The sequence below is a fragment of the Chinchilla lanigera genome, unplaced genomic scaffold (assembly GCF_000276665.1).
Source record: "Chinchilla lanigera isolate Chin_1 unplaced genomic scaffold, ChiLan1.0 scaffold00066, whole genome shotgun sequence".
Classification (NCBI taxonomy): domain Eukaryota; kingdom Metazoa; phylum Chordata; class Mammalia; order Rodentia; family Chinchillidae; genus Chinchilla; species Chinchilla lanigera.
Genome location: NW_004955467.1, coordinates 12,251,620 through 12,276,350, shown reverse-complemented (window position 1 = coordinate 12,276,350; position 24,731 = coordinate 12,251,620). Strand labels below are relative to the sequence as shown.

The 24,731-nt window shown below is 45.4% G+C and overlaps 2 protein-coding genes across 6 annotated transcripts in view; both read right to left on the bottom strand.

Annotated features, from left to right (window-relative positions):
* Positions 1-11,373: 11,373 nt before the first annotated feature.
* Positions 11,374-18,651, bottom strand: Fbxo39 (F-box protein 39). 4 transcript variants are annotated; one of them, XM_005399674.2, is made up of 5 exons: positions 17,872-18,651; positions 15,536-15,822; positions 13,491-14,558; positions 12,234-12,410; positions 11,374-11,711 (listed from the first exon to the last, which is right to left on the bottom strand). In XM_005399674.2, the coding sequence occupies exons 3-5, from the start codon at positions 14,514-14,516 to the stop codon at positions 11,583-11,585; spliced, it is 1,332 nt and encodes a 443-aa protein (XP_005399731.1). In that variant the 5' UTR covers positions 14,517-14,558; positions 15,536-15,822; positions 17,872-18,651; the 3' UTR covers positions 11,374-11,582. The 4 variants fall into 4 exon arrangements, with proteins under 4 accessions (XP_005399731.1, XP_005399732.1, XP_005399729.1 ...); XM_005399675.2 differs by lacking the exon at positions 15,536-15,822 and having other exon boundaries at positions 13,491-14,596; positions 17,865-18,651; XM_005399672.2 differs by lacking the exon at positions 15,536-15,822 and having other exon boundaries at positions 13,491-14,596.
* A 104-nt stretch (positions 18,652-18,755) lies between these two features.
* The window catches only part of Xaf1 (XIAP associated factor 1), a 17,521-nt gene continuing 11,545 nt past the window's right edge, over positions 18,756-24,731 (bottom strand). For both annotated transcript variants that reach the window (XM_005399676.2, XM_005399677.2), the window contains 2 exons: positions 21,279-21,596; positions 18,756-19,129 (listed from right to left, as the gene is read on the bottom strand). In XM_005399676.2, the coding sequence (XP_005399733.1) occupies positions 19,073-19,129; positions 21,279-21,596 (375 nt within the window). In that variant the 3' untranslated portion in view covers positions 18,756-19,072. The remainder of the gene's footprint in view (positions 19,130-21,278; positions 21,597-24,731) is intronic.

Here is a 24,731-nt window from a genome sequence, read left to right as displayed (position 1 = left end):
CCTTCCTTCCTTCCTTCCTTCCTTCCTTCCTTCTGCCCGTGATGAGGGAGCACCTGCCAAGTGGAGGGCTTGCCCTCTCAGTGCCCTTCCAAGTGCAGGGCTCCAGCTACGCTCTGAGGTGACATTTGCTTCCCTCATGCTTCCTGGACCTGGGAAGGAGGCACAGAAGCAGTCAGAGGGCCAGGAGAACTTGATCCCAGTTCTGACACTTCCAGGTAAGTGTCAGAACTTCTCCCCTTAAGTCACCTATAGGGTACGAGGATTGGACTCAATGGCCCAGAACCTTTCCCATCTAGGACATTCCCTAAATCTGGCTGCCCCTCTCCATGTGTGGTGTTGGGGGGCTCCGGGACAGTGCAGGATGTGGGCCTCACTCCTGGGAGGTTTACAAGGTAAGTGTTCTCTGCCATCAGCATGGGGCGGGGTGTTCCTAACCTAACAGGGAGAAACCCTTTTTGAAGCTGACAGCATCAGCTTACTGCCCATTTGCTCTCAGCAACCTGACCACCCAGGTTCTGAGCACCACACCTCAGAGCTCTGAGCAAATACGCAGCCTCCCCATATCCCAAGCAACGTGGGGACCCTTGCGCTGCACCCATTGGGAAATCTCTTGGGTGCTTTTCTGCTCTGCCCAAGGAATCAATCTAGGTCATTTTATAAATGGAGAAGCAGAGTATCATGGGATGAATGCTTGAGTCCTTCCAAAATTCATATATTTAAATTGGTTTCTCTCTCTTTTTTTTGGTACTGGGAATCAAACTCAGGACCTTGCTCTTGCTGGGCAAGGCACTGTGCTGCTCAGCTATATCCCTGGCCTGTATATTTAAATTTAATATGTGATGTGTGAGGAAGAGGGCTCTGGCCGAGGGTATAGCTCAGTGGTACAAGGACCAGCCTGGCAAAGCTCAAGGTCCTGAGTTCGATTCCCAGTACCCACCAAAAACAAAAAACAAAAAAAGGAAGTGGGCTCTTTGGAAGGTAATTAGAATTAGATGAGGCAGTGAGGCTGGAGCCCTCCTGGACGGAATTAGTGTCCTTGGAGATTCTGCCTCTCTCTGCCATGCGAAGGCACCATCTATGAACAGGAAATGGGCTCTTACCAAATACCAAATTTACTGGGTGTTTGACTTTGGACTTCCCAACCTCCAGAACTGTGAGATGTAAATGTTATTTAAGGCACCCAGTCTATGGTACCCTGAGACTCAGAGGTTCAGAGAGGAGTGCGGAATGTCCTCCTGGCCCCAATCTCATGGTTCTTTTCACTGTGACTTGAGCTCACTTCCCAGCCTCTAATTGGTTCTTCCCTGGAAATCACACCCCAGTGGACATGATGTACCATTGCTTGTTGACTCAGCCAGTTTATTCTGAGTCTGTTTCCTGGGAGCCAGGATTTTGAAATTGAGACACATAGCCATGGGGAGTGACCAGAGGGCTGTGGAGAGGAGGGTCGCAAGCTCCTGTGGCTGCAGTCCCTACAGATGCCCTGGGTCTTTTCTTTCTTGGAGCTGCCCCGACATAGTCACTTTCTTGGCTCAGACTCCCAGGTCGTTTCTGTTCTTCCTTAAGAACCTCAAGCAATATATGTTGAAAGAAAGACAGTGAGTGAGATCACATGTGAGGACACTGCTTCCGGTTGTGAAGCAGGGCTGTAACAGGCAGCAGGACCCTTCATCCTTCTTGCTTATTCAAACTCCAGACAATGCCTGTATTTGTTCTGCTGGGTCAGAAATAAGCTGTGGGTGGAAGTTGGGCCAGTGAATTTCTTTCCTGAGGAACGTGGACTTGGGACAAGGAGCCTTCAGCTCCAGCTGGGTCTGTCCACCTTAGACATACAGGCTTTGGAACATGTATGATATCTGTTGTCTGTTATGTGACTACAACATAGAGAGCTAGTTGGGAGCGGGAGCGAGAGGAAACGTGAAAGCCATTATACCAAGAGGAAAAGAGAAGAGAGAACTCCCTGCCCCGCTGCAGCCCCCCTCCCCAGCTCCAGGCTATCTCTGAGGCCCTTGGGCTCTGTGAGACACTCGAGCCTCCTTACGCTGGATCCCACGTCTGTTCACTGACCCCCTCCCTGTGGTTTTTCTGTGGCCCCCATCACAGGGAGTTGTAGCTCACAGGCTATGGCTGCTTGACTGGAGGAGGAGACTGAGAGGGGTGGGGTGGTGGTAGTCCCACTGCAGGTGGGATCTTGGTGGAGAAATATGCATTGGCTAAGTGGAGGAGGAGCAGAACATTGCAGGTAGTGGCACAGCATACTGAAAGTCAAGGGATCTTAAAGAGCTTAATCTACTCCCAGGGAAGATTTGGGTACTGCTGGGTCCCTATGAAGGGTGTTGCAATCTCAAAACCAAGGAGAGCTTTTATAACCTTGCAAAACAAGAGTACTGCTGATAATCTTGACAGTTATCATCGCTGTGCATGCACATCATGAGTAATGGTGCAAACTGTCATTTCCATTTTGCAGTTGGAGAAATTGGGACCTGACGGGGTCCCACACTTAGGATTCAGACCTGAGTTTGCTAACTCTAATGCATACACTTCTGAAAGCACCCCACCTCACTATGTAGTAGGAAGGAGAGATTCTGTGTGGAGAAATTGAAGCACAGCGTAAGTTGCTTACAGTGATGCAGTGTCAGATCTAGAGACTGAGCTTAAGATTTTCAGATCTGACCTGAGACTTCAATACTTTATCTTGGGAAGTCTTTCCTGTGATGGCTTGGACTCTGTCCTTTGCATCCGAGTTTAGAAGGGGACTGGAAACCACAGGTCCCAGGTGCATGCCAAAAAAGGGTTTTTTTATGGAGAGCCACAGTCAGTGACTCAGCTCCCAAATGCAGAAGAGAAAAGGTAAGGGAAATTGTGAACTCAGTTCTGTGAGCTGATTTGGCTTGTGGTTTTCCTAACCACCCTGCCTCTGAGAGTACTCACTGTACTTGACTATGGCTTTGGAGATGTATTTATTAGTGCCCTCCCGTCCATACTCTGATGGCCAGCCACACCCAGAGCCCAAGGTGAAACAAACAGGTTCCTCTGTTGGCTGCCCTTGCCCACTTCTGTGAGCAAAATTCATTCTCAGCCTCCCTTGCACATGAGGGGTGGCTATGAAACTAAGTTCTGGCCAAGGAGGCAAGAGCAGAAGCTGGCTGAGGGATTCTAGGAAAGACTTCCGCCAGCAGTGTGGTCCCTTCCTCCCCTTCCTCCTTGACAATGGCTGAGACCATTGAGGCCACAGCCGTCTCTGGAGACATGGAGGAAAGAGAATCACATTCAAGAGGAGCATAAAGATTCTGATGCCAACCCTGAGGAGTTCCAAAGCAAACCAGCTATCAGTTAACTTAAGATTCTCCAGTAGAGGGAAAATAAGCCCTTCTTGTTTAAACCACAGTTGAGTCTGCAGACTCTTCGATTGGGGTTGATCCTGACAATCATGTTTTCATAACTTTAAGGAAAATCAGCTTGTTTCTCCCTCTCTCTCTCTGTCTCTCTTTCCCTCTGTCTCTCTCCTTCATCTCTGTCTCATCTTTTTACTGTCTATCATTTTTATCTCTACTGTCGCTATCACTATGTCTATCTCTTTCTCTCTCTCCCAATTGTGGTGAAGTAAAAATTGGAAGGCGTGTTCCTTCGGCCAAAGCAGTGTGCCAGGTAACAGAGGCCACGCACATCTTCCCATGATCTTATCAAACTTCCTCACTGTACAAATGGGGAAACCAAGGCCTGGCATGAGGCAGGCATGTGCATCAGGCCATCTCGGACAGAGTCATAGAAGGAAGGAGGGTTTCACCTCCTACAGAGGTCTCACCCATCTCTCCCATCCCCTTACTACAGAGTTCTACATTTCATGGTGCATTTCACGAACAGGATCTCAAACAACGAACTGGGACAAAAGCATGAACTGATTTGACAGAGGCCTCACACCTCATGAATCACTGTGATTCATTGGATCTGGATCTGTTGACTTAAAGTCTTTTTCATTTGGAAATTCATTCACAAATTTTGGCAAACTAGGATAAGATTTAGGAGGACTTTCGCCGAAGACCCTTGAAGCAGGGAGGGACTGCTTGTTTGTTCAGCTGTAGCTGGGTTGTTAGATTCCTTGCAGGGAAGATAATGCAGAACTAACATCTCCACAGTGTGTCTGCACAGGAGGAAGTTTGGTTCTTCTTGCGGGCAGCAAAGGTGTGTTCACATCTATTGCACAGGCCTGAGCCATTGGGGCTGCTATAGTTTGGATATTGAATATTCCCTCAAGGCCCATGTTAAAGTGTGGTGCCTAGCTTGGTGCTATTGGGTGCGGTTATGAGAGGTCTTTAGGTTATTGGGGACATGCCTTTGATAGAAGGGGATATGGAGACCCTGCCTCTTGTTTGTTGTCTTTTGCTTCCTGGCCACGAAGTGTGTGGTTTTGCTTTACCACACACTCATGCCACGTACTGCCTTACCCAAAGCAAAGGAGACAGGGGGTGGGGATTTAGCCAGCACAAGGTTGTGAGTTCAATTCCTGGTACCAGAAGAAAAGATAACAACAACAAAAAAAACCCAAAAAAACAAAGCAAAGGAGACAACTGATTGCGCACTCAACTTTTTAAAGTTGTGAGTCAAAATAACACTCTAATTTCACAAGTTGACCATCTGAAGTATTTGTTGGAATAATAAAGGCTGGGTAACAAAATGGTGTTGTGTACATGTCAGGGGGTCATTTGCTTATTCAGTCACACAGTAAAAACTTCCTGGGCCCCTATTCTGGGTGCCAGGGACTATGTTGGACACTGATATTAGAGGTGAATAAGACTGAATTTGGAGGTCCTCTTGGGGCTCAATTCAGACAGATCCCCATAAACAAGCCATTTCAGAGAGTGGAAAGTGCTGTGATGGAAGCTGGTGAGTTGATAGCAGGGGTCTGGGCAGGTGGGCAGGTGACTGCCTGAGGTTGTCAGAGGAGGCCGCATGGGCTGGGGGGGCGAATGTCAAGAAGGGGGCAGTCGTGTGAATGCCTGGGGGAAAGGAGGTCCTCTGGGATTTTAGTGAACACTTGTGCAGCTGGAGAAGCAGGGGAGATGGGACAAGCTGAGATCAAAGAGGTGACTGGGGTCGAGTTACACAGTGCACAGTAAAGTTCAAACCGGTGTCTAGAGAAGGGCACAGAACTGGGTAAGGGTAGGAATGGGGTGGTGCTTGGGAGAGAGCTAGAAATGAATGCATCTTCTAGCATAGTCACTAAAGTACTCCTGAGGGCAAAGGATGTGGGCCTGCACTTTAGCCCTTCGGAGGCTGGGGGTGTGTCTCCCCTCCCCATTGGATTTCATTTCTACCCATTTCATCTCCCACTGCCCAAGAAGGGACATCTGTGGGGACTTCAGGGTGTCTTTCTCCTCTGGTTTCCTCCACATCCAAGACAGCAGACCCTGGTCTTCCAGTGTAAAGTGCCCTCACCCCAGGGAGAGAGGAGGAGTGGCCAATGAGCAGGGAATACTGGCTCCCACTGGCCAAGATGGCTTTCCCAAGTGGTGGCAGTGGCATAGGGGGCAGGGTAAAGGCTGTGGTGAATCCAAGACCTGAACAGCCAGAGGAGTCTCAGCTGACTGCCTCTGCTGATAGCGTCAAGTCCTGGCTGCAACCTTGACTTCATGAATGTTGATACTGAGTGATGTGCCGAGATGGGGCAAAGCATACCTTCAGAATCTTGGCCCAACCCAGCCCCTGCACAGTTACTCCATACGTGTTTTAAAAATCATAAATAGTATCATTCTAGATGTACTATCATGCAGCTAGTTTTTTTACTTAGGCTGTCTGGAAGGGGGTTCGTGTCAGGACATGAAGACCCATCCTAGTCATTACATTGTCACATGGCAGGGAATGTTTGCGTCACCCCTTTCCCAGCTGATGGACTATTCTTTGTTGGTTGTAATTATCTGCTGTTAGTAACAGCCCTTCAGTAAACATCTTTATCATTTCTCCCTGAATCTGTATTTCCCTAAGGTTGTTTTATTCTTCAGCCACAGGCAAGCTATCAATTACACAGGTGAATGACAGGTTTGACTGGACCCTCCCTAGTGAAGTTCTGATGAGGACAACCTGAGGGAAAAGGATTGGATAAATTCTCTAGGGATGGCTTTGGCTGACAAAGAATGCAGGCCTTAGGGTCATTCTTGGTTTGGTCTCAGCTGTTCTAATAATTTATTGAGGAATGATAGGTGGGTCTCTGAACCTGGGCCATATATTTCTCATCTTGGAAGAGAACATTGAGGTCCTGGAGAGAGGGGCTGGTGAGGTGATCTGCAAGGTTTTTTTCTGCTAACAATGTCTTATATCCCCGGCCCATGGTCTTAATGTATGCAAGAGACTGATTAAATTAATTGCACAGTTGTATCACTGTCATCAACATTGTGTTCTTTAATAGCTGCTTTAAAAAGATATATTTGTCTTAATAGTAAGATGGATCAAAGCAAAACACGTATTACTTTGCAACACTTGTTTACCACAAACTAAGGTGGAATAATCTCTGGGAAATATTTTATTTTAATTCATTCAGCAAATAGTGAGTGCTTTGTTTCCAACACAGTTCTAGGCGGTGGGAATTCACAATGACAAAGGGAAAAAAATCATACTTTCAAGGAACTTACATTCCATTCCAGTATTTATATGTGTGTGTCTAGTCATATTTTTAAAATCCATGCTTTTGCAAATGCAGAGAAATATTAGTCAGATTAATTTTCTAAGCAATATCCAGGGAAGTCACAATGTAATTTCTCATCATGTGTGACATTCAGCCAATGAACTAATGGGATTCTGTAGTTTCAAATTGTAAACCAGAATTTTTGGGGGTCCTCTCTCTGGAACAGCTATGTTGTATTTGGATCCAAAATACTCTGTAAAGGTCTACTAAGTCCATTTGTTCACAAGTTTGGTTCAGTTCTGTTATTTCTTTGCTGATTTTTGGTCTAGTTGATCTTTCTCTTTGTGACAATGGGGTGCTAAGGTCCCCCATTATGATTATTATTGCTTATTTGATTTTTATGTCTATTAATATTTGTCTTATATAGTTGGGTGCTCCCTTATTTGGTGCATATTTTTTATGACTGTTATCTCTTTCTCTTGCAGTTTTCCCCTAGCAAGTATGTAGTGAATTTCTGTATCTCTTTTGATCATTCTTGGTTTGAAGTTCACATTGTCTGGAAACAGAACAGCTATCCCTGCTTTTCTCTGCGTTCCTGTTACATGGAGTATTGTTTTCCATCCTTTGACTTTCACTCTATGAATTTCCTTTTTAGTTAAGTGTGTTTCTTGTGTACAGCATATAGTTGGTTTTTGTTTCTTGATCCACTCTGCCAGTCTATTTCTTTTGGTTGGTGAATTGACGCCATTCACATTAATGGTTATACCTGATATGTATTGGCTTATCTTTGTCATATTATTTTCCTGCTGTTGGTTCTCTACTTTTCCCCTCTGTTTAATTGCTTGCCCTGTTTGGTGGTTTCTTTCTAGAATATCTTTCAATATTCTTTGTAGGGTTGGTTTGATGGTCATGAATTTCTTCAGTTGTTCTCTGTCATGGAAGTATCTTATTTCTCCATTAATTACACCTCCTGCCCTCGAAGGACACATTATGTTGAAGGTTTGGCTGCTGATGGCTTTTGGGAAATGATTGGATAGTAAAGGCTCTAACTTCATCAATGGGTTAATCCACCAATGAGATCACAATTTGATGGCATTATTAGAAGGTAATGGAACTCAGGAGGTGGGGCCGGTTCCTTTCAATAAACCAATAGAATTTAGTAGTATAATTAACTTAGCTATCTTGTGTGTGTGTGTGTGTGTGTGTATATATATATATATATATATATATACACACACACATATTTTTCTCTTCTTTCTTTCTTTTCTCTTTTCCCTCTAAATGGTCTTCTGTGTGGTGGAATTACAGTATGATTGACTCCAAGTCTTGCTGTGGGATTAATTTGGGTTTGACACCCATTTCTAGCACTTCTTAAATAATCCTGGGCCAGTTAGTATTGCAAAACATGTTTCTTTCTTTTATCTCTAAAAGAGGGGTAATGGTAGTCTGTACTTCCTAGAGCTGTTGTGATGATTACACGGATCTACGTGAATTAATACCTGTCACATAAACAGAGTGGATGATCATTTTATCTGTGGGACTGGGTGGGGAAGGGAGAGGGATTGACTTCTTCCCATTTTATGGTTTGTGTGGAAGAAAGAATTTTGGGCTCTGAATCAGGCAGCTATAGTTTTGTTCTGCCACCAGGAGACTGTATGGTTCTTATTTATTAAACGAGGGAAAAGCCAACACCGATTGAACACTCATGGGCCCAACTCAGGGAGTCCATGTATTAATTTATTCTTCCATTTACACACAGTAGCTGACACTTATGGAGGTTAAAGACTTGCCCAAGGAAACACAGCAAGTAAGTAGTAGGCCAGGACTCAAACCTGGGCTGCCTGGCTCCCAAGACCAGGTCTTTGGGCTCACTGGCCAGTCACACCTCTGCTCAGCATCTCCCATCGAGGTCTCAAGGACCTTAGAAATTTTGAATTTCTCAGCTCCTCCCATTTTACAAATAGCAGAAACTAAGTCCTTAACAGAGTAAATAACTTTTTTAGGGTTATGTAAAATACTGGCATAAATGATCTAAGAACCCAGCCCTCAGAACCCTGCCAGCCCAGAAGGCCACAGGTCCATCACTGAGGGTGTTTTCCATCTGTCCTTGCATCATCAGTTTGCCTAGGGATAAGGGAATGACTCACACTTAAGTTTGATCAGATCCCCACTTTCCTTATATCCTGCATTTCAGTCAGTTAAGGCTGACATATAATAAGATACCTTTGAGTTAAGGACTTATAAACAAGAGAAATTTTTTCCTCCTGGTTCCAGAGACTGGTATTCTGAAATTAGGTTACCAGTATGGGTGAGTTCTGGTAAAGGCTCTCATCCAGGTTGCTAACTTCTTATATCTCACATGGTACAAAGAATGAGAGTAGAGCTCTTTGGGACCTTTCAGAAGGGTACTAATCCCATTTATAATTGTCCCACTCTCATGATATAATTACCTCTCAAAAACCCTGCCCCCAAACATTATCACATTGGGGATTATATTTCAAGAGATCAATTTTGGAGTTGCATTCAGTCCATTGCAACTTGGACACACTGAAGGGTTGGCCCAAGTCACTTTGTCACCAGGACTTCATCAGCCATGGCCAGCACCTGAGAGGAAGCTCCAAGCAGTTACAATGCATCTCTGCTCATAAACTCAGGACAGGGACACACTGCAGTCCTCATCTGTATTTCTTCAAAGAACCAGTGGTCTTTGCAGACCTTTAGCCTGGTGATAGGTTTTGGAGACCCTGCCTCCTGCTCGTCTTGGAGAAGGAGGGCAGGCATGCATAAGAGCTGTCACCCAGGAGGGGATAAAAAGGTCACAAGTCTGTTGGCTGTAACTATCCATTACTGAGCCTTTGAATGTAGTCGTAATAATAATAAAATAGGGCCGGGGATATAGCTCAGCGGCACAAGCACCTGCTTGGCAAGTGCAAGATTCTGAGTTCAATTCCCGGTACCAAAAAATACCCACCCTATAATAATAATAAAGATGATACTTGTTTAAAGATAGATGCTTTTGCAGACTCTTGTGTTCTGCAGTTTCCTGCTACGATTCTCTTGTTCCCTCAGGGGAATCAAACCATCTTTGTGGTAGTTCACTGTGTGGTCAGGGGATCTCCGAGGGTCCCAGAGACCCTTCTTTCAAAGGGTACATGAGGTCAGAACTATTTAAACAATCACACCCAAATGTCACATGTCTTCTTTCACTCCCATTCTCTCCGGAGTTTTCCAGAGGCTCCCTGATGTGTGATATCCCAGCAGATTGAGTGCAGAGGCAGGGATGGGAACTCAGCTGTCTACTTCTACGCCAGATATGACAGACATTTGCAAAACTGTAAGATAAATCCATTCTTAAATTTATATTAACATGCTTTCCATACTAGAGTTACACATACTTAGATTCTGTGTTTGGGATGAAAGGAACTAACTGGTCCACACATGAAAAAATCATTATACCAATCAACCGCAATAAGGCTCCCCTCAGGCACAAGGTAAGTCACCTCCTTTGGTCCCCACAGCAATAGACTGCTCCCTAGGGCCTTTTCTGTTCCAGACATTATGGCACTTTATGATGTCTTTTCCCGTCAGATCTGGGAGCTCCCTACAGGTGGGAGCCTCCATCCCTTCATCGGTCAAATCTTGTCTGAATGTTAGTGAAATGCCAAACAGTCTGCCACACAGCTCTGTAGGAGAGTCAGGTGAGACACTGACTGCGAAAGTGCACTGAACATCGAAAAGGTCTAGTTAAATATGAATTTTAACAAGGGTCTAAAATGCACAAATATGGACACATCCAGTACACAAGACACAACATCTAAAGTGAGTCATTTATTAAAGTATTTTGATATTTTATTTATATCTGTTGAAAAGAGGATAATATGGAATTATGTGCACAAAAATCTTCAATATATGTGTATGACACCAGGGATTTATAATTACTCCTTATTTTAAACATATGAGATTTTTCCTAGTCATAAAAATAATATCTGATTATTGTAAAAAAAAAAGTTGGCAAATATGGAAAGACATAAAAAAGCAATAAAAACCACAACCTTAATTTTACCCCTTCTCTGAATAATTTTTAACATTTTTGGTATCCCTCTGCATTGCTTTAAAAAAATCCTTAGATATGTTTTACATGACGGATGTCATATTAGATAGCTTTATGTTCTGTTTTTTTTACTGAACGTTGCCTTAGAAGCATTTCCCTACGGTATGACAAATTCTTCACGAATGTGAGTGTACTGACCACTTCCGTTTCAACCCCATACCTGAGGACTGAGTGTTCACAGCAGGGTGGCCACCATGTGGCCTGGATGGCAAACTAAGAGAGACACAGCAAAGCCAAAGAAGGAGGGCTAAGTCCCCAAGGCTGATGAGTCAGGGTCTGAGTTCCTTCCAAGGGAGGGAGTTCCATTCTGAGCAGGCTCCTTTTGAAAGTGGAAAGTTTCGTGCTTCAGCCAAGGACAGGCTGGTGGATTTCCAGATATGTGAGATCAGGCCTAGCCAATGTCAGTGGCACAAGGTTTTCACATGAAGGTCAGCCCGGATGTAAGGATTTCTAAACTGGTGATGTTGGTCAGTAGATTGTTTGCTCACTAGCTGGTCACACACCTTTTCAGGAGCATAGGTGACCAAGAGTCAGGCTCCCCTAGTAGGAAATGAGTTTTGAGCAGCTTTGGGTATTTTGTTCAGCGGCTAAACAAAGGCGTCAAAAAGCAAAACCAAACAACAAAAGGCGAGATCACCCCTGGCTAGTTGGTAAAGATAGCACTTTAAAGTCATCTGGGACCTTCACATAAGCAGTAGTCCCAGCTTTTGCCCGGCTGTTCATGTTGGTGTAGCCTGGGCAAAGAGGAGAAAGAAAAAGAGGGATGGGGTGGAAGTGCCCTAAATGTAGTTCTCCAAGGAGTGGATTTTCAGGTTCAAAGTGCTCCTAGCTTCCTTCTTCTGAAGAGGCTCCTTACATCATGGGGTAAGTGATGACAAAATAGTTAATTCCTGAATTGATCAGGTCTCTGTACTTCCTGTGAATTTCCCGCAAGATCCTGTCCTCTTCACTAGTTTCATATCTGTTTGTATAAATTCTCACCTGTGCCAATAAAGAAACAATCCACATACACACACAGAGTGACTACATCATTCAGAAGCCAACAGTGATCTAAAGGATCTACACATACAGTGGCTGGCAGGATCAGGAAGGGCCTAAACCCAACTATGGTTGCCTCTTGGTATCTGTGGGACATTGGTTCCAGGATTTTCCATGGATACCAAAATCTAGGAAGGCTCAAGTCCCTTATATAAAATGGCATGACACTGTATACTTCATCTCTCAGTTACTTATAATACCTAATACAATGTGAAGGCTGTATAAATAGTTGTTTAGGGAGTAATCATAAGAACAGCACTGATGCTGTTTTTATCCTGATGCAGGGCCCAGGGCTATGGCGGGCTGGCTGCACTAAGGGAGCTGAAAATTCCCTTCTGTGAAATCTTTCCTGTCCAGTGGACAGATTCAGGTGTAATGGCTCACCTATCAGGCATCCCTGAGCAGAAGCACTGTGCCCAGACAGATGCCCCTCTCTGCCACACAAAACCAGCCAGGGCCTCTTACCTTGAGTGTGCGCAGGGCACACTGCCCCTCCTCCTGGCTCTTCAGGATCCGCTCCACAAACCTAACATCAAGGAAGGCCCAGATTTTGAAGTAAAACAGCTTCCTGCAGGAGAGGATGAGGAGGTGCAGCTCTTCATCGAGTGACTCGTGGTTGTTGTTGAACTCAAAAGTTAATTTCTGGAAAAGCACCAAAGGGGAAGCTGTGTGTGGGCAGGGACTGGCTGGGTCATTCTGTAACATCTTGAAGGCTGAGCTTTGGGCCTATCCCTGTGGTGGTTTAGGAGCTTTTTAGATAAGGAACACTAGATATTTAGTCCTCAAAGATGGGACCTGAATGCTAGTGAAATGCCAAGCACGTCTGCCAAACAGCTCTGTAGGAGAGTCAGGTGAGACACTGACTGTGAAAGTACATTGAACATTGAAAAGGCCCAATTAAGTATGAATTTTAACAAAGGTCTAAAATGCACAAATGTGGACCACTATGACTGAGGTCATGCAAGTTTTGCAAAAACTGGAACTTGGAAGCAGAATATTTGGAATCCAGAGACTGTGGTGCTGGTCTCAACCCTGAAGTGGAGAGGCTGCCGTGGTGGGCCGGCCACCAAACTTCAGGTTCTCCTGTAGCCCTGAGGTCCTCCATCCTGCCTGCCTCAGAGTTATAGGAATACAAATAAGCTGTGAGCATCCTGTAGCCCACCCATATTAGCAATTACTGGTATTTATTCCTATCAATGTCAATTGTGGTCATGACAACGAGGTCCTGCGGTCTTATAGGAGGTGAGACTACCTCAGTACGGCACACGCCAGGGCCTCTGAGCTCTTCAGGGAAAGTCAGTCTTGACTTTCTGTCTGGTCTGGCTCTTCTCATTCTGTCATCCCAGTTACCAGGCACTGCTGGAACCAGATGGGTCCCTTGCTTAGAGCTGACCATAGGAGCTACACAATCGCCTGTGTGCTGCTGTGACCTTGTGGAGAAAAGGTCACCTGCTTCGCACCTCTGAGCTATAGGGAGGGGGCCTTTCTTGGTTGGCTACCAACCAGAACATTCTTTACATCTCATGCAGAAAGCAAGCAGTAGTTTTTGTCATCTGCCGTGGTCTTGAGGACGTGGGGGAGACTTAGTCTGCTAACAGTTCATATACACTCAGTATGGGATTAGCAAGCTTTCCTCTTGGGAGGTTACCTGATGACAGGTAAACAGGTTACCTGATGACAGCTGCTGCTTGCAAGCCTTCCTGGGCCTCGCTTCCTACTTACCTGCAGGGTGTGCCGGAAGGTGGGCAGGAGATCTGTCAGAGTGGGCCGCATGGACCAGTCTGGGTCACTGAAGTAGCAGCTTCTCAGACTTATGCTCTTCATGGGGATCTCCTGCAGGAGGATGCGGACCAAGTGCTCATATTTCATGACCCGCTCAAAGAAGAAGTTCACCTTCAGGTTGCTGGCCTGCCTGGCCAGCCTGGCCCAGGACATACCCCAGACAACCTGCCCGTGGGGGTCATGAACGTGACATTTGATATTCATGGTCCGGAGGGTACTGGCATTGTTCTCAGCCAAGTTCTCGAGCAGCTCATCAGAAATGCAGTTGTAGTTGAGTGTCAGGAATGCCAGATTGCGGAATGTGGCCATGGTCTTGTTGAACTGGGGGCTGCTGTAGACAGTCAGGTGATGGCTGAAGAAATCTTCGATGTTAAGATCTGAAGTGGCGCTCTCACTCCGTAGGTAGCTGAGGGAGTTTAGTACCTGGCATCCCTGCTCCACAGTCAGCCTGGCCCCTTTCAGGCTGAGGCAGTCCAGATACTTGCCCATTTTCTTTAAGAAGAAGCTCAAGCTTTTGATAAGTGAGTTCCTGATGCTATTCCTCCAGACCAGGCGATCTAGCTCCAAGTGCTGGATGGAAAGCGACCTCAGACGGTTGTTACTTCTGCCCAGGCATGAGAGAAGACCTCGCATGGTGACCTGGAACTTCTTGGTCAAGATGGCATTGTAAGGATTCAGAAATTTGATCTCCAGGCATTCCAAATAACGACCAAATTTCTTAACGTACCAAAGAGCTGACTCGAATTCCGATGCGTGCACCCTGGATGGTCTCCCGCTGAAGGTGATGGCCCTGTATCGCCAGAGATCAGCTGAATACATCATCTGGTTCCACTTTCTGCAGACCAGGGCCGCCCTGGATCTGTCTCTGTCTCCCAGCCACCAGAAAATACGGCGCAGGCACACATCAGGAAGAGTGGCCCAGAAGCTCTGGTCTTGAGGCTGGATCAGTTCGCTTCCTTCATCCATCTGAGAATTGACAGGTACAGTGCAGCTGCGTGGTCAGCGGGGCTTCCAAAATAGAGGAAAGAAAAGCAATCAGGTGTTCTCTGTGGAGAACAGAAAAGGAAGACCTACTACTCACCAAACAGAAATTAAATGCAATTGCATAAACTGGGTCTGCAGTTCTATGTGTCCTGCGTTAGGCACAGTGCCATGTGCAGGTAATGCAGGGTTCACGACAGCCCACCCGTGTCACAGCACACATGTGAGGGTTTTACAGATAACATGTGCCAGTCCTTAGTTTCAGTATGGTGAGAAAAGAGAAAAGGTCCAGGCATTGTCATGCACAAGGGTGGCATAAATCGTAGAGATTACTTCTGCCTGGTAAGGAGGAAGTGGAGAGGGTGCTCAGAGGAGGTGACACCTAAGCTAGGTTGTTTGTTTGTTTTTGACACAGGGTCTAGTAGTGAAGGCTGGCCTTGCACTCACTATGTAGTCTGGACTGGCCTGGAACTCACAGTGATCCTCCTGCCTCAGCCTCCTGAGTGCTGGGATTATGGTGTGTGCATCACCACGCCTGGCCATAAGCTGGGTTTTGAAGGTGAGTGGGATTTGCGAGGCAGACCAGGTTGGCCTAGTGGTACTTATAGGAGAATGGATACCCTCCAGGCAGAGGGAACTATGGTATGTACAAAGCCACAGAATTCTGAATGCACATCCTATGTTCACATTCAGGGAACTAAAAATCATTTGGAGGGCTGAACTTGTCAGTGAGTAGGGAGTGGAGGTGCTGAATACAGTGGATGAAGCAGGACAGGCTGGATCAAGGAGCCCTAAGTGATGTGATAAAGACTATGTAAGGGGGACAGGCATTCCCAATGTTTCCCCTCCCCGAGACTTAGGAATTCGGACAAGGCTTCCAGGGTGAGGATCACGCATGCCTAGAGCTGCGCTGCGGATGGTGGGGTTCACATAAGAGGTACAGGCAGCAAAGCAAGGTGAAGAACCTCCGCTGAAGCCATGGAGAGCCGGGAGTGGAAAGTTACCTGGGTGGAGACAGTGTGGTCAGTCTGGGGTAGAAAGGACACTGGTGGGGCGTGGAGGAGGAGTGGTCAGGAGCAAGCCCGGTGTGACTGTGGGAATGAGGATGGTCTGTGAGCTCCTCCAAGGACACACACCGGTAGCTGTGAAGGCAGAACTGGGAGGACTGAAAGGTTTCAGACCGCTTGCTGTCTTGCAGGAGGTCCTCCCAGCCAGGCGCACGGCTCCCAGAGGAGGGCTGCTGAGACTTGCTCAGTATGTGGAGTCGTCGGTCAGGCTTTATAACCATCTGCTGACAATTTCACAGAGTTCTGCTTTCAAAGTGTCCTCTGCTAGAAAGTTTCTCTTGGTTTCTTCATTTCTGCCCAACCCCCACACTTGAAAATTCGAAGCCTGACCACTCTCCAAACCCTTTACTGGATATTTTCCCAAGTAAATCCAAGATTATTGATCATGGCCAATAAAATCACAGGGCTGGACATAGACCTGAGGATTTCTTTCTTTTCAGAGATCCACACTGGTGCCCCATGAGGCGAAGGTTCTTACTTGTGGTCACACAGCCAGTCAGAAACAAAGGCCGGGCTAGAACCTGGGCTTTCTGACTCTTTCTCTCTTACTCTTTTTCCTACCCTTACTTCCCGGACCTCAGATGCAGGGGCGCAAATTAATCATATTTCCTAATCCATATTATTTGTATAAGACACTTTTTTAGTTTTACTTATTTACCTTTCTGTCCCACTCCATTGCCCTTTCCACATACCATGGGCAGCTATATTAGTGAGTTTGATTAAATCCTTTTGTATGTGTTGGTCAAATGTGGGTTGAATGTCTCGATGCAACTCTGTGACTGTGTATTTCACCCACTGTGTCTCTTGAATAGGACCCCCGGTCTCCCTGCCTTTTCCTTCCCTTTCTCTGCTGTGACAGCCCTAGGCCTCCTCCAGCTCCTGCCAACATCACAGTGGCAGTGAGCACCCTCAGGCGAGTGTTTGTGTGGGCCTTGCTCGGGGCCTTATTCCCATTCTCCTCCTTGTTCCCTCACAGCCCACTGAGCAATGTGGGTCCTGCTTCCAGCTGGCCCTCCCACCCCTGAGCTGGACGGCTTTCTGTAAGGGACAGAAAAGCAGCCTGCCCTGACTCAAGCGTCCGGGCAGTTCGCAGTCCCCACTTCCACATTCAGCCTGTCCTCTTCCCCATCTCTTCCGGCCAGTGGGCATCCTGCATATTATTTGTGTTCTTGTCTTTCAGAAGGACACACTGTCGGGCTCATGCCATCCTCATTATTGAGTAGGCACTTAAACATTTAACAAATGAGAAAATTGGGATGTTTCTTGTCTCACTTGTAAAGGGCTCAAGCCCGGAGGCCTCCGCTATGCACAGCATGGATGAAAGTGTATAAAGATGCACCAGAAAAACTAAGGGCCGCTGTGCAGCTCAGTGGCTGAGCACTTGCTAGCATGTGTAAAGCCCTGGATTCCAACCGCAGCATTAAGAAGCAAAAGAAAAAGCTAAACTAAAAATCACAGGTAAGGTCAAAGTCACAGGTGAGAATCATCAGACTTGTAAGCAGGAAGGGTGGGCTGGAGGAACTTGTGATGGGCTAGAAAAGTTTTTTCAAGGAGGCCCCAAATCATGTATACTGTACCAAGTTCCTCCAAACCCCCTGTCACCAGCGAGAGGCAGTGTAGCTTAGTTGGGAAGACTCGGCTTGGGATAGGGAAAGCCCAGAAAAGTGCCTAGAGCATAGGAAACGCTGTACAAGGGCCTGCTGCCCTTTGTAACGCCGGGCCAAAGTACTTCTGTGCGGTGCCAGCCAGAAAGATGTGAATATACCCATTTCACACATGGGGAAGTGGAGCTTTTAGAAGGTTAATACAGTTTTTTTAATGAGGCCATGTAGTAAATGGGGAGGTGGGGTATTTATTTTATTTCTATTTATTTATTTATTTATTTTATTTATTTATTTACTTAGAGACAGAGTCTTGTTACGCAGTGCAGGCTGGCCTTGAACCCACTATGTAGCCCAGGCTGGCCTCGAACTCATGGTGATCCTCCTGCCTCAGCATCCGGGATGCTGGGATTATAGAGGTGTGCTACTGTGCTCAGTGGGAGGTGGAATTTGAACCCAGCCTAGGACTCTCAAGCGAAGGCTTGGTCCACCCTATCACATAGCTGCCAACTAGGGAAGAAAACCTAAGGATGTCCCATCGCCCAAGCAGCGCGGAGGTGGCCAGGGAACCCCGTAGCCAAAACGCACTTCTCGGAGGAGAGGGCCGCCTGGTGTCCCATCGCCACCCACCTCTGGCGCGCCCGGTGCTGGCCGCCCTTGCTCACCAGTTACCTGCTTGCTGGGCTCCGCTCGCTCGCTCTCTCGCGCACTCAGGCTGCGCCCCGTCTGGGCTGCAGGGATGGCAAGCGCGCCTGCCACTCCGCCGGCGCCGCTGCTGCTCTGACGCCAACTCTGCAAGCACCGGGGCCGCCTGTCCTCGCTCCGCTGCTCAGCTAAATGCTCAGCACTGCAGTCTTTGTGACGCCTCGCTGTCCCCTGAGCTCTGCTCAGCCCCACAATCCCAGGAGCCCAACCCGGGAGTAGCCATGGGCCTTGGCAGTGTCCTGGAGGGCGCCGCGCCCCGGGGCGGCTCGGGCACGCGCCGGGCCTCCCCTCTGCATGCAGGGAGGAAGTTCCGCTCAGTCCGCCAGTCTGCCACCTTTCGAGTCCGGACCAGCTCCTGGGTCCAGTGGAGCCTCGGAGGCCCAGCGCGTGTGTGTCTCTGTAGGAAGTCACCGCCCTGCACTCTGCCCCAAGCCTCTGCTTTTCTCTCCTGAGTATCTGAGGAAACCCTAAGCAAACCTGACAGGGGCCTAACAGCTTGAGGAAAGTTTTCCTTTTCCCTTTAGAGAGGGCGGAGCGCATCTAGCTTACCCACTTCCTTGGCCTTTCCCTGCCTTGGCAGGAGCTGGGGTCCTAAGTGGTCTTCCCAAGCCCTGGGTAGAAAAGTAAGAGCTCGGTCAACCTACAGGCAGACAGCATCTTCAGGCTTCCTCAGCCCGCTTCCCTCCCGAGGCCTTCCAAGCTGCCTTGTGCGCGTCACCACCACTTCCTCATTTCTCCCCCTTGGGTTTCTCCTTCCTTTTCTGCTGCACGCCTCTCTTCCTGATGTCCCGCCTCCTGCCACCCCTTACCCTGGAGAACAGGTGAGGAACCCCAGAAGGAGAACAAGAAGCTTTCAAGGAAGGTGTTTTTATTCTTCAGGGACAATGCTGGGGTCTCTTAGGCACCGCAGCTTCGGATCCTAGACGTTTAATCAGAACGCCCAGCCGGAAGACCTGGAAGCTTTTTCTCTCCTGATTACCTGAAGCCCGTGGGAAACCAATGTCTTTGTTCAAAAGAAGGAACGTAGTTAAAGTGCAAACTTTTTCTCCTAAATAGGAAGGATTAAAACTCATTGCTCTTCACAAGTAGCGACCACCACAGACAGGAAGCAGGAAAGCTGGTGCAAACAGGAAATCTTCTAAATTCATAGGAACTCTTCCTTCCAAAGCTAGCTGGATTTTCTCACTTGCTTTCCTTTTGAGGAAGCTAATTGTCTGCATTTTACCTAAAGAAAGGGAAATAAAAAGTTCAGTATGTTTTGAGGGGGAGGTGCTAGCTTCTGAAATAGTCCTGCTGCCTGCTGTCCAGCGAGAGCCCTAAGCTATAGGTGCGTGGAGACTGGGGTGGGCGCACAGAAGCAGCACAGAGCCCATCGTCCCCGGAGAGGGGCAGGAGGCTTTGGGTGCTCTTTCACAGCTGCCCACATCAAAGGGGGGTGGAAGAACAAGAGACAATGAGCCACCCTGTTCACCTGGCTATCTATGGCTAAGTGATAACACTATGATGTAAAGAAATGTGTACAAGAGTACTCCAAATATGCACGTTCGCATATGTTTGATAATAAGGTCGCCAAATAAAATACAGGGTGCTGATTTAAATTTCAATGTTAGAGAAAGAATCTTGCATGGGACACAGTTATACTTTTAAAAAATTGTCAGGCATGGCAGTGGCTGCTCGAAATTTCAGCTGTTTGGGAAGCTGAGGCAGAAGGATCACAAGTTCAAGGCCAGCCAGGGAAACTTGGTGAGACTCTGTCTCAAAATAAAAAATAGAAATGGCTAAGGATGTAGTAGCCCAGTGGCAGAGCATCTCCCCCAACCCCCTGGCCCCTAGTGTAATGCCACAGTACTGCCTAATCCTAATCCTAACACTAATACTAATAAATTCTCTTGTTTTTCTGAAATTCAAACTTGTCTAGGTAACCAGTACTTTCATTTGCTAAATCTGACAACTTTATTATATGAAGGTGGGAAAACACTGCAAAAAGAAACACACTAGTGGTGAGAGAGGTGAAAATCACCTAGCAAGAAAAAATTAGTCCATTTTTGTAAGATTATATGCTCATGTATATATATATACACACATTATATATATATTATACACACACACACATATACACATATAGATGCATAAAGAAATTTTTAAAAATACTTTGGCCTACCTGACACTAGGCCTACCATATATTAAATGAAAGTGAATGATAATGAGCACATTAACGTAATACGTAGGGAAAAAGAAGCAATTCAAGCAATTTGTTAGTTCATGTGAATGAAATAAAGTTTTGGAAGGACACCCACAAGGCTGCTGAAATTGGTATCTCAGGGTATCGGGGAAGTGGGATAGGTATGGGGAATAACTAGCTTTGCTTTTATTCTTCTAGTGACAATGTATCTTTTTTATTATTTACAACAAAATCTAATACTTTATTTATGTATTTATTTTGTCTTTTGAGACAAGGTCTTGCTATGCAGTTCAGGATGGCCTTGTGCTCACATTGTAGCCCAGGCTGACCTTGAACTCACAACAGTCCTCCTGACTCAGCCTCCTGAGTGTTGGGATTACAGGCATGCGCCACGATGCCTGGCAAAATCTAATACTTTAGTATTTTTAAAAAATATCAAATTAGCAAGGCATCTAGGCCAGAGTTTAAGAACAAAAGCTTTGGAGCTATACGTGTGGAGTCTAGACTGGATTCTCCCACTCTCACTGTACCATCCTGGGGAAGGCACTCTATAGACTTTTTGTCTAATTTTCTTATCTGTAAAATGAGGATAAAACAGCTGTCTATTGTTTATAACGAAGATTTAACATTTATCAAGAGCTCTGCATTGCACTTGGCATACAACTGTTAACTACCTCTAAGGCCAGTTTTTATTATTATAAGAAAATAATCGAGGATGGAAAAAATCAGGATATTGAGGAACATGGCAGTAGCCTTGATCTGCTGGAGGCTAGCTACCACCTAACTTAGTATCGGAAGCAAGACCGTTCTGCTTTCTGAAAAATTGTCAGGCATGGCAATTTTAGGGCCTCTGTTGCTTTAAGCACACCTTGAGGGAGATAAACGGGCCATTGGCTTCATTCATTTACTCTACAGTTTTGGAGCACTTGCTGTGTGTCAGCCCTGGGGCAGGGAGCTGGAGACACAGAAATGAAAGATCTGGCTCTACCTTCAAAGCGACCCAGTCTTGAAAGGTGACAGAAAAAGCAGGTGTCGGGTGCTATGAGAGGGTGCACTTGGACATACAGGGAAGGGGGAAACAGGGAAGGCCTCCCCAGATGCAACACAGGCAAACATCCTGCAGATATTCGATCCTTTAAGATACTGCCCCGCTGGTTCACAGTCAGGTGGGGATGGAACAAAGACAGGGTACCTGATGCTGACTTAGGATGGGCAGGGGAAGCAGGATACCACACTGAGAACATGTCCTCAGAATGTTGTAGCCTGCCTCATTCTTTGCTGAAGAGGCAGTCCTAGAGGTGAGCTCGGAATCTGAAGGTAGATCCACGATTCCGTCTGTGTCTCTTGGTGTTTGCTTTGTTGAACTCTCAGAAGGGAGAGAAAATCTGTTTATATTTCTTGTCTTTGAATGGACATCTTTCTCTGCTGTGGAAGTCTGATCTCCACCAGCCCGACTTGGAAAGGATCTAAGCAGTCTTTTCAGAGGCTCTGAGGCTGCAGAACAGTCATCCTGCAATTGTAATACAACAAATGAAAACAAAATGACTTCAGTTTTAACCACTGGAAGGCACACTTGACTAGATAACCTGAAAACATCCCACCACAAATACTTAGAAATGATGAATAGAGGGGCTGGGGATTTAGCTCAGCGGCAAAAGCGCCTGCCTGGCAAGCGCAAGGTCGTGAGTTCGGTTCCCAGTACCGGAGAAAAACCAAAAAAAAAAAAAAAAAGAAATGATGAATAGAGTATAACACATTCAAGATCAGAGCTGATGGCAAGGAAGAAAATTCTTGAGTTCTAGGAATAAAGGTCTGATAATGCTACAGTTTGAATGTGTTCTACCCAAATTTTTGGTGTGCCAATGTGATAGTGTTAAAAGGTGGGGCCTTCAAGAGGCCTTTAAGAGGTTATTAGGGTTCCTTCTTTATTCTTGGGAGTAAGGTTTCTTTTTTTTTTTTTTTGGCAGAGCATTGAACCCAGGGCTTTCAATTAAACTACATTTCCAGCTCTTTTTAAGGGTTTAAATTTGAGACAGGATCTCACAAGGTCCCTATATTGTCCATGCTGGTCTCTCTGCCTCAGCCTACCTGGCTGGGAATACGGATTTATAAAGAAGGATCTGTGAAGCATTTGGCCTGTTGGTCCTTTCCCCCTCTGCTATGGGAGAATGCAGCAAGACCCTCAACAGACACCAAAGGTTGACACATGAGCTTGGACTTTCTGTCTCCAGAAATGTGAGAAATGAATTTCTGTTCCATATAAATTTCTGTTCAGGATTCTGTTACAACAGCAAAACTGGATTGAGACACTGATTAAGCCCATGATCTGACACTTTGGTTACAGGATAGATGTGGAGTCAATATTATAATTAGGGGCTTGGGTGAGAGAAAATTCCATCCACACAAGATAGAGAATTAGAAGATTGCTCTTGCCCTGTGTAATGCTGCAAGCCTTACAGGAAAAATTATGGTGGGTGAGAGAAAAGGATCAGCTCATTACAAGGGAAAAGTGGCAAGAAGTGAGTATAGAAAATAAAAATTTGTGCCTCTAAAAACTCAAACTCACAGGCCATGCCACTCTTGTGTTTGGGGTTCAGATTCACATTACCTGCATGGTCTAGATATCCTCAAGCGGAAAAATCCACATAAAAAATTGGATCACAAAATTCTTCCAGAGGGTACACAGCCTCAAAATAGGTCATACAGGATTTTCACAGGCAGAATACAAACAAACAGAAACTCACAACCCAAAAATACAGACAAGGGAGAAACCCACCTTGAAGAAAAGTAAATGACAACCAAGAGCAACACTGGCCTCCAGGATGTTTAGATATATGTGGGTAAGCCATTATTCGAGACCATAAAGGGAAAGCGGATTTATAGGCAGCTAGATTTACTATTTAGAAGTTCGTGCTGAAAGAACTAAAAGATGTATTGTAGCAAGAAAGAAAGCTTGGGATCTAAGGAAGAATGTGAACAAAAAGAAGGGTAAACTTGTGAGTATGTACAAACAGGTACGAGTTGCATAACAAGCTAACAATATTAATGATTAAAGAGGAGTGATGAAAGAACAAAAAGGAAAACGTTATGGCAACATTTCATATAAGATGGGATGAGGGAATCAGAGTTAATCTGTTTTCAAAACCATATATGTTTGTAAGAAAGGTAAAGGTAATGATCGTTTTAGACCTTATTAAGTCAAATTTTCATATTAAAATTTCATGCGTAACTCCTAAAATTGCCAAGTCAGTAGAACAGAAGACAAGAAACTCGCTCAATCCAGGAGAAGGCAAGAGAGGAAAAAGCAGCTGGGGCAGTAATGGGCAAGGATGGTAAATGGGAGCCCCCAAAAGACGGCAGAGCAGAACGATTGCTAACATCACTGTGGGTGATGAAGGCATTGTAATTAAGAAGAAGAACACATGTTAAACATGAGTCTTAAAGAATGATGTGTGAAGCAACAGGATATTTTGACTTTGCTTTAAAATATTTCAGGAAAACAAGAGAATAGAACAAAGGAATAGATGAGGCAAATGTGGAAAACTTGATTATTATTGTATTTGAGGGATGAGTACATAGAGATTAATCATATTAGTTCTCTAAATTTTATTTTTATGATAACAATTGAAAAGTTACAGATTTCATAGTCATCTAAGCTACCATTTTCAGATATATAAGGTCTAAAAAATTTGTGACTATGCTTTCTTTCTCAAGAAACTACTTTTTAAGACCCTGTTTTAAAAAAAAAAAAAAAAAGAAGAGGAAGACCTGACCTGAGATTTGGGAAGCCCAACTCCAGCCCTGGGGTCAAGAGTGGACAAAATTCCCAGAATGACAGCTACTCATCAGGTGTAGGAAATAACATGCCCCCAGAATGAAATGGATAGAATGTATTTAACTGTACTGAGGTGGAATTTTCAGATCTGGTAGAATTTTTAAGAGATGATTTAGTGATATCAAGATACATAGAAAGTGAAGCAAATAAAAAAATAAGCAAATATTAACATCAGAGAAAACAAAAAGTTGAGAAAGAACAAATTTAATCACATGGCAAATAATATAATACTTACCTGGCCACACTGATGTAATATTGAATATTGATTTAACCACAATGAATGACAGCAATAAATCAGGAGAAAAGAATGAAGACATGTGTGGAATAGGTGATATTAAAGGAAGTGAAATCCATATCACTACACACTTATGAGTAAATAATATCTATTATTATTATTATTATTATTATTTTTGAGACGAGCTCTTCCTATATAGTTCAAGCTGGCTTTGACTTATTATGTAGCCCAGGCGGGCCTTGAACATGCAACAATCCTCCTGCCTCAGCCTCCCGAGTGCTGGGATTATAGGCATCCACCACTAAGCCTAGCTATATAGTAAATAGTATCTAAAACTAGGGGGAAAAGAGTATCTGTTTAAGAAGGTGCTTTAGAAATATGGAGGCAGTTACCATAAGAAACAGCTAAAATAAAAAGTATGTTTGGTTGGCACAAAGCAAGCAATAAGTCTTTAAATTTTAGTTTGGGTGATGGAGACAATTAACAAGGGAAATAAATTAGACGATATACCAGAAGTTGATAGCTGCCATGAAAAAAAGAATAGAGGGGCTGGGGATTTAGCTCAGCGGCACAGC